This window comes from Alternaria rosae, assembly GCF_020736505.1.
Source record: "Alternaria rosae strain MPI-PUGE-AT-0040 chromosome Unknown BKA58scaffold_4, whole genome shotgun sequence".
Classification (NCBI taxonomy): Eukaryota; Fungi; Ascomycota; class Dothideomycetes; order Pleosporales; family Pleosporaceae; genus Alternaria; species Alternaria rosae.
This window is the reverse complement of record NW_025763573.1, coordinates 1,997,648-2,011,416: the sequence shown is the minus strand read 5'-3', so window position 1 is coordinate 2,011,416 and position 13,769 is coordinate 1,997,648. Positions and strand designations below refer to the sequence as shown.

The 13,769-nt window shown below is 52.3% G+C and overlaps 4 protein-coding genes across 4 annotated transcripts; 2 read left to right on the top strand and 2 right to left on the bottom strand.

The window, feature by feature from the left end:
• Positions 1-19: 19 nt before the first annotated feature.
• On the bottom strand, positions 20-5,734 carry BKA58DRAFT_420210 (uncharacterized protein). The gene is made up of 2 exons (XM_046172737.1): positions 1,574-5,734; positions 20-1,526 (listed from the first exon to the last, which is right to left on the bottom strand). Exons 1-2 carry the CDS (start codon positions 5,651-5,653, stop codon positions 297-299), a joined length of 5,310 nt encoding a protein of 1,769 aa, XP_046026483.1. The 5' UTR covers positions 5,654-5,734; the 3' UTR covers positions 20-296.
• Positions 5,735-5,870: 136 nt separating this feature from the next.
• On the top strand, positions 5,871-7,838 carry BKA58DRAFT_156155 (pyridoxal-dependent decarboxylase). Its single transcript, XM_046164873.1, has 2 exons — positions 5,871-6,459; positions 6,524-7,838. The coding sequence occupies exons 1-2, from the start codon at positions 6,157-6,159 to the stop codon at positions 7,733-7,735; spliced, it is 1,515 nt and encodes a 504-aa protein (XP_046026482.1). The 5' UTR covers positions 5,871-6,156; the 3' UTR covers positions 7,736-7,838.
• Positions 7,784-8,239, bottom strand: BKA58DRAFT_401073 (GTP cyclohydrolase 1 type 2/Nif3; the record flags this gene model as incomplete). Its single annotated transcript, XM_046171644.1, has 3 exons — positions 7,784-7,838; positions 7,887-7,987; positions 8,054-8,239. The coding sequence occupies 3 exons, from the start codon at positions 8,237-8,239 to the stop codon at positions 7,784-7,786; spliced, it is 342 nt and encodes a 113-aa protein (XP_046026481.1).
• A 498-nt stretch (positions 8,240-8,737) lies between these two features.
• On the top strand, positions 8,738-13,242 carry BKA58DRAFT_314075 (condensin subunit Cut3; the record flags this gene model as incomplete). Its single annotated transcript, XM_046167454.1, has 2 exons — positions 8,738-13,132; positions 13,192-13,242. The coding sequence occupies 2 exons, from the start codon at positions 8,738-8,740 to the stop codon at positions 13,240-13,242; spliced, it is 4,446 nt and encodes a 1,481-aa protein (XP_046026480.1).
• Positions 13,243-13,769: the final 527 nt, after the last annotated feature.

Below are 13,769 nucleotides of genomic sequence, written 5' to 3'. Positions count from 1 at the left end.
GTGTATATTCGACCATGCTGCGTACGCTTGATCTTAGTGACCTCCTAGTATTGTGAACTGTCACTGCCTATCACCTTAACGTAGCCAATGTACAGGTCCTGTTATTCGCAAGTGATGTTAGGACAAACCCGATTGAAGCAATCGATGGCGGCAAGCCATAGCATATATATATACACATGGCATTAGACAAACTCTCGTACAGCTTGTTGCTAATCTACATAACTTCGTAATAATCTTGGAAACTGCGCATGTACGTGTGCAGTTGCTCGCCAGAAACGTGAACATGGAATTAGCGATCAAGTAGGCATCGCCATTACACCATTCCACCCACCCGATGCGCCTGTTCCCCCGCCTCTACCACTGCGGCCAGGAGGCCTACCTGCCGCCGTTGCGCCTCCCGATGCCCTGCTGCTACTGCCCTTCGACGCTCGCTTCTTCACACCAGCAGAACCCTTGCCAAAGCTCGCCCTTTTGCGGAAAGAGCCCTTCTTGAACCCGGACCCAGAGGCTTTCGATCTACCTCTTGCTGTTGGTGCCTTCGTTGCTCTAGATGTAGAAGGGGCTGCACCACCACCGAGCTGCGTATATCGACTGTTGAACTCTGCCACGGCTTGGTTGGGGAACTGACTGAAGTGATGGCTTGTGTGAACTGCATCATCGTCGTCTTCGTCTTCATCGCCGAACTCACCATAGAAGGACTCTTCTTCAGATTCTTCTGCAACGGGTACCTCCTCTTCCTCCTCACTACACAGGTCCACGACGAGCCGGTGATTCTGGTCGACAACTTCTTCGTCATCGTCATCAATCTCGTGAATGACTCTGGATTGCTGGGGTCGACGATTACGAAGCTGTGGATTCCGAGGTACTGGTGTGTCGTCCCCGTAAAAGTTTCTGGTGTTGTCCACCAAGGCCAAGAATTGCCTGCCATATAGATCCACCATCTCAGGCCTGATACCCGGGATACTCTTCATCTCATCCAGATCCATAGGCAGATCAAGGCCCATTTCACGTAGTACTGTGTCTGTGAAGATGGCTTCACGGTGATTTTTCTTCTCTTCTATGCCCTTCCTCAACTGCTTGGCTCCGTTCATGAAGTCTCGTAGAACATCAGACTGGAATTCGCTGAGTCCTTCGGTGCGTTGATCTGTAGTAATTGGAGCTCCGACACCCTTTGCTTTCGTGCTTCTCGATGGCTTGGCAACACGTATTGGCGCAAAGTCGTCATCAACCACGAAATCGTCCGCCTCGTACCCGCGGGCCGTCTTACTGCGGGCGGGGTGTCGCGGAGCTTCGAATGCATCGTCGTCATCGTCATCATCGTCGTCCTCTTCGTTATAGGCAAATGATCGGATCTTCTGCTTCGGTGCGCGCACGGGGGAGGGAACATTGGTAGATGGAATCTGAGTCTGGATTTTCTTTGCCTTCTTGACAGTGGGTGCTTTCGCGCGCGCTTTCTGTGGCGAAGAACGAACTTGAAGCTTGAGTTGCTTTCGTTTGCTCTCGTAGTCGTTGCGTGCTGAAGCAGGCTGCAATGGTCAGTATGTGGAACATAGTCAGGGTAGTGAATACATACGTGTAAGTAGTTCGTCGCGAAGCCAACTTTGTTCACCTTGCTTCTTTCCTTGAAGGCCCCAGCGTCGAGCAGGTGTTGGAAGATGCGTTCGTTGTCACCGCGTTCCAAGTCCTTGCCGTAGCCCCATCCATACTCTTCCAATCCAGAGCGTTTGATCTTCGCACTGCCCGCACCACGGAAAGCGTCCACGCACTGATGCATCGTTACGTTGTCCTCGTGTACCTGACTCACAAGCTTGATGGCCATGGCAGCGTACTCCGTAAGGTCTTTCGTAACAAACGTCGCATCTGAGCGACAATTGTCGCACGTCGAGTTGCACTTGGAGGCATCGAATGCTTCACTAAAGTATCCGAGCACTTGAGCGCGGCGACAGTCTGCTTTGTTTTCGCAGTACTGGATGACAGTTCTTAGCATATCGCCCAGTCGCTGTTTCTGCTCCCAGCTACCTTCGCCTTCCTCGATCATCTTGCGCAATATTCTTGAGTCGGCATACTGATAGTACAGGTAGCACTCTGAACGCTTGCCATCACGGCCAGCTCGTCCGGTCTCTTGGTAATAGCCTTCCAAACTCTTGGGCAGCGAGTGGTGGATGACATATCGTACATCAGCCTTGTCGATACCCATACCAAAGGCGATGGTAGCCACTATGACATGATATTCATTCTTCTGCCATTTGCGTTGGACTTCGGATCGGTCCGCGGACTCCATTCCTGCGTGGTAGTGATAGGCACGGATGCCCGTCTCGGATAGCTTCTGGGCCACTTGCTCACAGCTCTTTCGTGACAAACAGTATATGATGCCGGACTTCCCAACGTATCTCTCTTTGATTAGATCCGCGATGCTGTCGATGACACCTTTGGCTTTTGGCAGAACCTCGTAAGACAAGTTGGGGCGGTTGAAACTCTGGGAGAATTGACGGCAACCCTGGATACCGAGATTTGCTACTACGTCAGTGCGAACAAGCTGGGTCGCAGTTGCGGTCAGTGCAATGACGGGCACTCCTGGGAACTGACGAACGACGTCTCCAAGTGCCTTGTAATCTGGCCGGAAGTCGTGACCCCACTGACTGACACAATGTGCTTCGTCGATGACGATGCGGGCAAGATTGCCTCCAGAATGCAATTGCTGGAAAGCACTGATCATTCTCTGATTCTTGCTGAGCATCTCGGGGGTCAAATAGAGAATCTGTATGAACTGTTGGGGATCCCGCTGACGTAGCCCATCCATGATCATATTCTTTTGCGCTGCGGTCGATTCTCCGTTTATCAGAAAGGCCTGCATCCCAAAGCGTTGTTTACAGGCCTCCACTTGATCCTCCATCAAACTCAAGAGCGGAGATACTACGATGGTGACTCCTCTTGTCTTGCCTGAGGTAATTACTGACGGAAGTTGGTAACAGAGGGATTTGCCACCTCCCGTAGGCATCAGCACAAAACAATGTTCGCCAGACAGCGTCGTATTGATAGCCTCCAGTTGTCCTGGCCGGAATCCTCGCAGACCGAAGCGGCGAATAAGGGCGGTTCTGAGATCTTGTGACCAAGGAAAGTTCATACCAGGATGATTCTTAGCAGGCATATTCAGCTGCTGTTTCTTTGGTGAAGCTTGCTGGGCTGGTTTGGGCTGGGCTTTGTTGGTAGAAGTTTCGCGGAACACCTCACGGGATTGTGTAGTGACATGATTCCCAGCCCGCTCGCCTTTCCAATCAAAACCACCTGGTGCCTGATTCTCAATGTTGGTGATCTCGTGAAGGAAGTCATCATCGTCGTCGGGCCCAAATGCCTCGCCGAAATCATCGTCGTCGTTGATCTCAATGGGTTGGTGAAGTTCGCCCATGTTGTTGCTGAATAGGGTTTCGTTTTCTTCAAAGTCAAGCTCTCCAAACTCGTCTGGTGTGTGTTGCGGAGCTACTGGCCTGGGTTTCTTCGGAGATCGTCGGCGCTCTGGCGTCTCAGGCACTCTATGGGATCGCTCTTTTGACTTCGCTTTTTGCTTTCCTGTCGTACCATCATCCGCAGGGGCACGAGAGCCTAGATTTGGGGGCGGTAGTGGGGACGCGGCTACTTGCTCTTCTGCGAAACGGATATGCCGAGTAGGCGTCCACAGTTCCTGAGCGGGAGCGTCGGGTGGCCTACCGTATTGTGTCTGGGGGATGCGATGTGATCCTACCTCCCTTGACGCTTTTGGGTGCGAGCGGACCGGGCTTGCTTGGGTTGATTGTATGACCACATTACGGCTGATTTTCGTTTCGTTCTTCACAAGAGGTGTTGACTGCTGCTTGATGGCTGCCGCATCCAGTAGGTAAAACATCTGGATCAGAACATCCTCATTCATCTTGAACAGTCTGCTGAGGGTTTCACCGTCCGCGGCATCAAACTGGCCGATGTTCAAGTCATCCTCTAGCTTCTGTTTGACCCTCTGGCGCTGCCCCATTAGTTCCTCGTGTTTGGATTTCAAGGTCATCAATTGCTCGACTGCCTCTTTTCGTGAGCGAGCGCGTTCCATCCTTTCTTGTTCGTTTGGATCAGGCTTCCCAAACTCGGAAAGATGTGCTACAAATGCAGCCCTGGCGTTATCCCATGCCGAGCTTGCAGCGTTGAGGTGTTTCTGCAATCTTTGGCCTTCAGTGCCTAGGAAGGTATCCATGGATTCTCTGATAGCATCTCTCCTCTCCTTTGGAAGCTCGGAAGAGCTGGGTATGCGTTTCGTGGATGCAGGCACTGGTGTAGGTGTAGGCCTTGCAACCTTTTTTGGAGACTGAGACTTCGCTGGAGTGGGCATAGAGTCCTGTTCTGGCTGATATGGGCTTGGGCTTCTTACGGTCTTTGAAGGCGATCGTATGGGAAGCTGCGTTTGACTGGCACCTCTAGTGAGTTCGGTCATCGGTGTTTTCTCACGCGTTTTCTTCCTCGTTGGGGTGGGTGATTTTGTCCGGGATTGGGTATCGATATCCATCTCATCCAATGCACCAAATTCGTCATCCTCCGAGTCCAAGACTGCATGCCCGACCCTCTTCGTGCCAGGTGTGTCCAAACGTCGATCATTTCTAGCCGTGGCCCCGGTCTTAGCGAGATCGTTCTTCTGGGGCGAAGGACTACGCGTTTGCTTCCCCATTTTACGAACGGGCGCATTCTCCGAGGGTGCGCGGCTCAGCGACTTGCGTTTGCGGGGTTGTGAGGCTATCGCACTCTCTGTGTTCGCCATTTGTCTCTCCTCTTCTTCTAATTGCAACATAGCTTCCAGGTCGTCGTCTTCTGCTGTCGCGATGTGCCTTGATTGTTTGCCTACATCATCTACAATGGTTGAGTATGGTGGGGGAGGGCTGTCCGGAGCCATGACCATATCGTCGATATCGGGGAAGTCATCGTCGTCGACGGGCTCTGGACTGAGCGCGGGAGCCTTCCGAACAGGTCTGGGGGACTTGGTGCGACGGAAGTCTGCCTCGTACTCGTCGCTCTTTCGTTTCCGACCCTTAGAGGTGCGCATTGGAACAGGAGAGGAGCGACCCGCGTCGTCACCAGTGAGATCGATTGAATCGACATCAATTGGCTCGCGGTACTTCGTTCTCGCGGTAGTATGTTGAGAGGCAGGCGTGCCAGTGATCCCAGTGAAATTCCTCACATTCGCCGATTGATCTTGTATGCTGTTCCTGAAGCTCCCAGCATCACGCTGTTCCTTTCGTTCCCTGCCTGCTGATTTAGAGGAGGATACATGTTCAGGCAACCCCGCTAAGATGAGTCTAGGCTTTCCACTCGCTGGAGTATTCCTCAATCTTGCCATATCCAGGGTCGCGTCTTCTGCGCCTGGCGGGTTGTGTATATCAATAGTCCGTGTTCGAGCGAGAGCGCGGGGTGGAGCGGGACGTTCGACTGGTAGTGCTGGTGGGGGTGGTGGCGCGGAGGCAGCTTCAGGCTCATTGTATTCTGCGTGGTCGTCCAAGAAGGAAGAGTGCTGTTGTGGAATCGTAGCTGAACTCGTCGGAACTGCGTCGGGATCGTATGCAACGAGCGAAGCCGCGGGCGGAATGAAAGGCTTCTCTGCGATCAACCACTTAAGATGTTTGCTAAGATTGTTCTGAGGCATGAGAGCGTCGCATCGTATTTGTGAGTCCGCATGAATATTTTACGCGTCGGTCCGTGTAAGCATCGCGGTTTTGCAGGCGTGATGGTGGCGATGTCATCGGTAGCATCGTTGACCGTGTTGTGCTAACTCCGGAACGCGCCGCGCTAGCACCAAGTCACGTGATGGATGGATGCCGAAGAACCTCGAGTGGACCTGCCGCTTTGGAGTCAAACATGCCGCTTACTTCACGAACCCGCTCAAGATAGCCAATCGATCCGCGAGAGTGGCCCACTCGATGGATCATAACACGGCGCAGGTTGCGAAGGCACATGTCGCTTCCGGCTATCCTAGGTAATCACCGCGAAATCTAGACTCTTCATAGAGTCAGACGCGTCCCGTCACTCGTACAAGAACTTCTCGCGCCAACGATTGTACGCTGCATTCCTTTACGTTCCAGCATCCACCCCGGAAGCGAGCCGTGAATAATTTCAGTTCTACCTTTGTACGCATCAATCCAATTGATCATGGATGTCCCAACTCACGAGCTATTCCAAAGACTATCGACGTCAATCTTAAGGTTACACTCGGATCCCCCGCCTGAGAATGTCCTTCCATCTTCGACTGTGTTGAGTGCTGCTCGCGCTATGATTCATCCCCACCTCCAGAGCCAGGGCGTGGGTCTCGAAGAAAGCATACGACACATACAAGAAGACCTCGCCCCAGCCTTCAACAATAGCTCTCGCTCTCCTAACTATTACGGCTTTGTGACTGGTGGTGTGACACCGGCAGCACTCCTCGCCGACAACCTGGTCACAGCGTATGACCAGGTAAGTTTCGGGTGTATGAACTGCATGGAAGACAAATGCTAACTTCGTATGTCCATTGCTGCAGAATGTACAAGTTCATCTACCAAATGAGACCATCGCCACAGAGGTTGAAGATCGAGCTCTATCTCTATTGTGCGAGTTGCTCAGTTTCGCACCAGAACAATGGCCACACCGCATATTTACCACAGGTGCGACGGCAGCCAACATCCTGGGACTGGCGTGTGGACGAGAATATGTGATTGCTGAAGCCTCGGCACATCGTACAGACGTCGAGATTAGCGTTGGCGAACTTGGTATCATGGAAGCCATGCGGAAAGCTGGTATCGACGAAATCCAAATCTTGACCACGGTACCGCACTCATCGCTGAGCAAGGCCGCAAGCATACTAGGTCTGGGGCGGACGAGCGTTAAGTGTCTAGGACAACCAGATGCGCCGCACAAATTTGACATGCAGCTACTCAAGAAGTCTCTCGAGAGGCCCGGTGCCGCATCTATCGTAGCTATCTCTGCATCGGAAGTCAACACAGGAGTCTTTGCGACTTCTGGGTTAGAAGAAATGCAGGAGATGCGAAGACTGTGTGACATGTATGGAGCTTGGATACATGTAGATGGTGCGTTTGGGCTCTTCGGCCGTCTATTGAGCTCACCCGCGTACTCCTCCATTACTCGAGCTTGTGAAGGGCTTGAGCTTGCGGATTCGATCACAGGTGACGCGCACAAGCTGCTCAACGTACCATACGACTGTGGCTTCTTCCTCTCTCGACACCGCAACATCGCTGAACGCGTATTCCAGAATCCCAACGCAGCATACCTCGCTTCTGGGAACGACGTGAACGCCATCATGTCACCACTGAACATTGGACTCGAGAACTCACGACGATTCCGAGCGTTACCGGTTTACGCCAACCTTGTTGCGTATGGTAAAGACGGCTATCGTGCGATGTTGGAACGTCAGATTGAACTCTCGCGAGGAATCGCAAGATACATTCTGGAAACTGATGGATATGAGCTCTTGCCTCAACACGATACTTCTCAGGAAGACGTCGTAAACAGTATATATATCATTGTACTGTTCCGTGCAACAGATGAAGCACTGAACAAGCAATTGGTCAACAAGATCAAGGCAACGAGGAAGATATACGTATCAGGAACAGCGTGGGACGGAAAACCAGCATGTAGGTTTGCAGTCTCGAACTGGATGACGGACGCTGAGAGGGATTTGCCTATCATCAAAGAGGTGTTGCGAGACGTGTTGTCCTATAAAGAGGGAGAATAGTCGAAGCAGCTTAACTTTAATCGACATAATCAAACAAGTAAGAGTGTGTTACATGTCCTCCATCTTGTACACTTCGTATACTGGCTCTTCGTATGGGTGTGCTCTGATACTATCAGCAATCTCGATTATCACTGGAGATGGATAGACTCACTTTTTCAGCGCTTCCACGGCTTTGACAGTTATGTCGCGTCCCATGCACATGGCCTCGACTCTGTACTCGTCCACTTCCTGTAGTTCACCAGCCTTGCCAATCTAAGGGCCGTTGTCAGTCTTGACTCTTTATTACACTGTGGCTCTACGTATGCCTAAGAAACCTACGTGAGGATCGGCAGCGTCGCCGGGTCTGAATTGCCCCGTTCCTCTGCTTGTGAAGCAAACTTCAGTGTAGCCCCCTGGGCCTGGATAACGTCCGGCACCGGCACCCAAGACAGCGGTCTTGCAGGCGTTGAGAGCGGAGGGAGGGACAAAGAATACAAGCTTGAACTTTTGCACAGTCGATGCCATGATGACGCAGGCAGGAAGAGATGAGTATAATAGATGGATTCAACAGACGAGCTTCCTCGCAGCCTTTTGGTATCAAATATATGTAATTGAACCTGAGATCCACGATGATGTGGATGTATCCAATCGCAGCGGTGCATGGGGTGGGGCTACCTTCATGGCAGTTGCACCGCACCGCATGTGGTAAATATTAGCAGTTTGGTGTGTATGAGGCAGAATTAATTAGCGGAACGCGAAGCATAATGATGGAAAGTTTGCCAAGGAACAAAATCAAACGCGGCCAACTTCGCATCATTGGGATCCTCTCGAAGCTCGGTGCAGGCTGGCGGTTGAAGGAAAGTCGGCGGCACGTTACTGTAGCCCCGCGCCCCACTACAGGCAGAGCGCACGTGTCAGGGTGTTTGTTTACCTGTGCGCACAACACTAGGAAAGTGTCAAGTTGCACAAGGATACTCCGCGCAATCAGCGCCCGACCACAACCAGCCCACAGCCATAGCAATCATGGCTTCCGTGTCCCCGAGGAAATCTACGCGCGCCGCTGCGACGCGCCGAAAAGCACCCGTTGTCGACGATTCGGACCACGAGGAGAACAGGACCCCGACGCCCGAAGTCAAGCAGGAGGAAGAGGAAGAATTCACACCGGCCCCCGCACCACTCAAGACGGGACGGGGACGGGGGAGGCCACGGAAGGCTGCAGCCCAGAATGAAGAAGCGACACCCAAACCCGCAGCGAGGCGGCGGACTCGCGCCACAGAGTCGGTCGAACCTACGCAGACGCTCACACCCGCGGCAGAGAGAAGCACCAGGGCAGCTTCCCCCTCCAAGGCGGTACCTAAGAAGCGCGGAAGGAAGCCGCGTGCTTCTGTTGCTGCACCGCCGGCTGAGGATACCTCTCACTTGCTCACGCCTGAGCCTTCAATATCGCCTGAGCCTGAAGTCGAGCAGCCGTCCGAAGTCACCGTTACACCAAGCTCACCGCTTGCCGATACTACAAACGACACGGCCGACGATCCTAAGAACGACACAGTAGTCGATCCTACGAGTGACGCTGCGAGCGATGTTACCATGACTGATCGAACGCCGGAGCCCACACCCGCACCCGAGCCTGTCGCTGAGGTTACCCAGATAGAAGCAAAAGACGAGACGCCCGTTCCGGAGCTGAAGGTCGAGGCTGAGCCTTTATCAGAGCCTCAGCCCCCAGCCAAGGTCATGGAGGAACTCGGCACACAACAAACTATGCTTGAGCCCATAGATATTGTGGTCAAGAGGCGAGCGGCAGGCATCCCCGCGCTGCATGAGCCCGTGGCGCCCAAACAGCGGACAGTAATCACCTGGCTTGTCCTCAACAACTTCAAGAGTTATGCTGGTCGACAGGCGGTTGGGCCTTTTCACGCCTCGTTCTCCTCCGTGGTGGGACCGAACGGCTCCGGAAAATCAAACGTCATCGATTCGCTTCTCTTCGTCTTCGGTTTTCGCGCAAGTAAGATGCGACAGAGCAAGCTTTCCGCCCTTATTCACAATTCCGCGGCGTTCCCAGACCTGGATTACTGCGAGGTCGAAGTTCACTTCCAAGAAGTCAAGGACCTCCCAAACGGCGGCCACGAAGTCATCTCTGATTCAGACCTCGTCGTCTCTCGAAGGGCGTTCAAGAACAATTCGAGCAAATACTACATCAACAGGAAGGAGTCTACATTCACGATTGTCACGACCCTGCTTAAAGACCGCGGCGTGGATCTCGACCATAAGCGTTTCTTGATCCTGCAGGGTGAGGTTGAATCGATCGCGCAAATGAAGCCAAAAGCACAGGGCGAACACGACGATGGCCTGCTTGAGTATCTCGAAGACATCATTGGCACGTCCAAGTACAAGACACCCATCGCAGAGTCCGAGGTAGAAGTGGAGACCCTAAACGAAGTCTGTCGGGAAAAGAGCAGCCGTGTACAGCACGTCGAGAAGGAGAAGAGCAGTTTGGAAGAGAAGAAGAACAAGGCGCTCGCCTACATTCGTGACGAGAACGAGCTGGCCTCGAAGCAGTCCACCCTCTACCAGATCTACGTATCCGAATTCGACGATCACATTCAAGTCACACAAGAATCTGTCGGCCAGCTCCAGTCGCAGCTTGATGAGGAGTTGCAGAAGCACCAGGGCAACGAGGAAGAGATCAAGGGACTTGAGCGACAATACAAGGCTGGCGCGAAAGAGTGTGAGCAGCTCGAAAAGAAGAACCAGGAGTACCAGAAAGAGGTGGCCCGTGTTGACAAGGAGACGGTCAAATTCGAAGAGAAGAAGAAATTCTTGGCTAATAAACAGAAGAAGCTGGAGAAGACCAAGGAGACAAGTGGCTATGGTCGATCGGAAGCAGACAGCCTTGCCAAGCAGTATGCCGCGGACGTCGAGCGCTACAACGAAGAAATCGCCGAGCTCGAGCAGAGCATGGAGGTCGAAGCGAAGGAGCTCGAGACGATTCGCAAGAGCTTGGCCGGTAAAACACAGGGTCTTTCAGATGAGATCGCTGCAAAGCAGAAAACTTTGGAACCCTGGAGTGCGAAGATCAACGAGAAGCAGTCCGCTATTGCAGTTGCTCAGAGCGAGCTCGACATTATGCGTGAGCGTGAGAATGCCGGTGCCAAGGGTATCGCTGAAGTCGAAGCAAAGATCGAGAGTTTGGAGGAAGCCAAACAGGCAAAGGTTGCAGAGCTCGATGAATGTAAAGCTGAAAGGAAGCGTGTCGAGAAGAATGTCCAAAAGACACAGGCTAAACTTGAGGAAATAACCCAACAAGAGCCGGCGCTGAGGTCGAAGCTATCTGGCGCACGAGCCAAGGCAGACGAGGCTCGGGCAAGTCTCTCCTCAGCTCAGACCCAAGGCAACGTTTTGACGGGTCTGATGCGTCTGAAAGATTCAGGACGTATCGATGGCTTCCATGGTCGACTCGGAAACCTAGGCACCATCGATCAAAAGTACGACGTTGCTATCTCTACAGCCTGCCCGCAGCTGGACAATATGGTTGTAGACACAGTAGAGTCTGGTCAGCAGTGCATTGAGTACCTGCGGAAGAATAACCTCGGTCGCGCCAACTTCATCCTCCTGGACCGCCTCGCCAAGCGCGATATGTCGCCCGTCCAAACACCCGAGAACGTGCCACGTCTTTTCGACCTTGTCAAGCCCAAGCACGAAAAGCTCAAGCCTGCATTCTTCCAGGTTATGACGAATACGCTGGTCGCCGAAGACCTTGACCAAGCTGAGCGTATCGCATATGGCGCAAAGCGATGGCGAGTCGTCACCCTGGATGGCAAGCTTATCGACACTGCAGGTACCATGAGCGGTGGTGGAAGCAGAGTAGTCAAGGGAAAGATGTCTTCCAAGCTCGCGTCGGATGTCTCAAAAGATCAGGTCACAAAGCTTGAGCACGACCGTGAAACGCTTGAGCAGACCTTTGCGGAGTTCCAGCAAGAGCTGCGGGAGCTTGAGACTGCGCTGAGAAACCTTAACCAGCAGATACCCGAACTAGACACCAAGTCACAGAAACTTGCGCTAGAACTGGAAAGTTTCGATCGTAATATTGCGGATTGTCAGCGTCGCATCAAGGAGCTGGGTAGTGAACAGACATCCACAAAGACCGACAAGGGACGCATCTCGTCGCTGGAAAAGAACATCGCTTCGATGGAGAAGGAGGTGTCTAAGCTTCGAGCAGAGACTGAGGATATTGAAGCTGAGATTAAGGCTCTCCAGGACAAGATCATGGAGATTGGAGGAGTCAAACTACGAGGTCAGAAAGCCAAAGTCGATGGTCTCAAAGGACAGATCGATACATTGACCGAGCAAGTGTCCAATGCACAGGTCGCAAAGTCAAAGGAGGAGAAGCAGCGCGTCAAGCACGAGAAGGCACACAATGATGCCATCAAAGAGCTCGAAAAGCTTGCTCTTGATGCCGAGAAGGTTGAAGAGGACATGGCTTCACAACAACGCGACGTTTCTGGAATCCGACAGCAGGGCGAAGAAGCGCAAGAGCAGCTCGAAGCCAGGAAAGAGGAACTTCAGTTGGTCAAGAAGGAGCTCGACGAGAAGCTGGGCGAGCTCAACGAGACGCGTGCGGTCGAAATTGAGATGCGCAATAAGCTCGAAGAAAGCCAAAAGACTTTGAATGAGTATCAGAAGAAGCAAGCATACTTCCATGACAAGCTAAGCAAGCTCGCATACCAGAATGTTACCGACTTGGGCGAGGAACAAGAAAACGAAGGTGAAGGTCTCCCATCCTACAGCAAAGATGAGCTTCAAGACATGGACAAGGCTACTCTCAAGGACCAAATCGCCCACTTGGAGAAGAAGAATGAGTCCACGCAAGTCGACCTAGCGGTCCTCGCCGAATACCGCAAACGTGTCGAGGAGCATGCTGCGCGCTCCACAGACCTCGCTTCTGCTGTCAGCGCCCGTGACGCTGCAAAGCACAAGTGCGAAGAGCTTCGACGTCTTCGAAAAGAAGGTTTCAAGGCTGGTTTCGACATCATCACCGCGCGTCTCAAAGAAATGTACCAGATGATTACCATGGGTGGCAACGCCGAGCTCGAATACGAAGATACACTCGACGCCTTTTCCGAGGGCATCCGGTTCTCAGTGATGCCTCCGAAAAAGTCATGGAAAAACATCAGCAACCTGTCTGGTGGTGAAAAGACATTGAGCTCTCTAGCTTTGGTGTTTGCTTTGCATCACTACAAGCCTACACCGTTGTACGTCATGGACGAAATCGACGCGGCGCTAGACTTCCGCAACGTGAGCATCGTGGCGAGTTACATTAAGGAGAGGACGAAGAACGCACAGTTTATTGTTATCTCACTTAGGAACAACATGTTCGAACTTGCATCGCGGCTGGTCGGCGTGTACAAGGTCAACCACATGGTAAGCTCATTTAAAGTGCACACTCAATGGCTTGAACATCGTTTACTGACTGTATGTAGACGAAAAGTGTTACGATTGAGAACAAAGATTATATCATTAAACAGGCTTGATGATTGGTAGGCAACGAATACTCTTGCGATTGATGTTTGGTGTTAGGAGTAAATTCGTGGGCACGCATTCGGTATAAAGCGGAAAAGGTTGGGCTGTTTATGATGATACCATACTGAGATACATGCGGTCTGGTACTGAACGAATGCAATGTTGAATGTCATTATATATATATATATAAAACCTCGCTTTGAGCACTGATATGCCTGGTCGAGCTTCCAAGTTGCGCGAAGCTACAGTTGCGCGAAGCTACAGTTGCGCGAAGCTACAGTTGCACGAAGCTGTATCGAACTAGCTTTCCTCGCTCCCTTCCCTGAAGCTCTTTAAGTGGCAGCAGTGTAGTCGGTTTCACTTCCCGTCCTTTCATCAGCCATAGCGTCTGCCTGCGCACACAACAAAACTTCTCGACCGAAGCGTTGCTAGGGTTTCCAACTCCCACGCAATCGCCCCTCGCCACCTTGGACCTCTACCTCATATACCGCTTGCACTTGGTCTTAGCTTTGAGCATTGTTACTAACCTACTCAAGTA

Excerpts from the sequence above, each read along its gene's own strand:
- BKA58DRAFT_156155 (XM_046164873.1), top strand. The coding sequence starts at position 6,157 with ATGGATGTCCCAACTCACGAGCTATTCCAAAGACTATCGACGTCAATC. Across the intron at positions 6,460-6,523 it reads TGGTCACAGCGTATGACCAG|AATGTACAAGTTCATCTACC; the intron begins GTAAGTTTCGGG and ends CCATTGCTGCAG.
- BKA58DRAFT_420210 (XM_046172737.1), bottom strand. The coding sequence starts at position 5,653 with ATGCCTCAGAACAATCTTAGCAAACATCTTAAGTGGTTGATCGCAGAG. Across the intron at positions 1,527-1,573 it reads TCGCGACGAACTACTTACAC|CCTGCTTCAGCACGCAACGA; the intron begins GTATGTATTCAC and ends TGACCATTGCAG.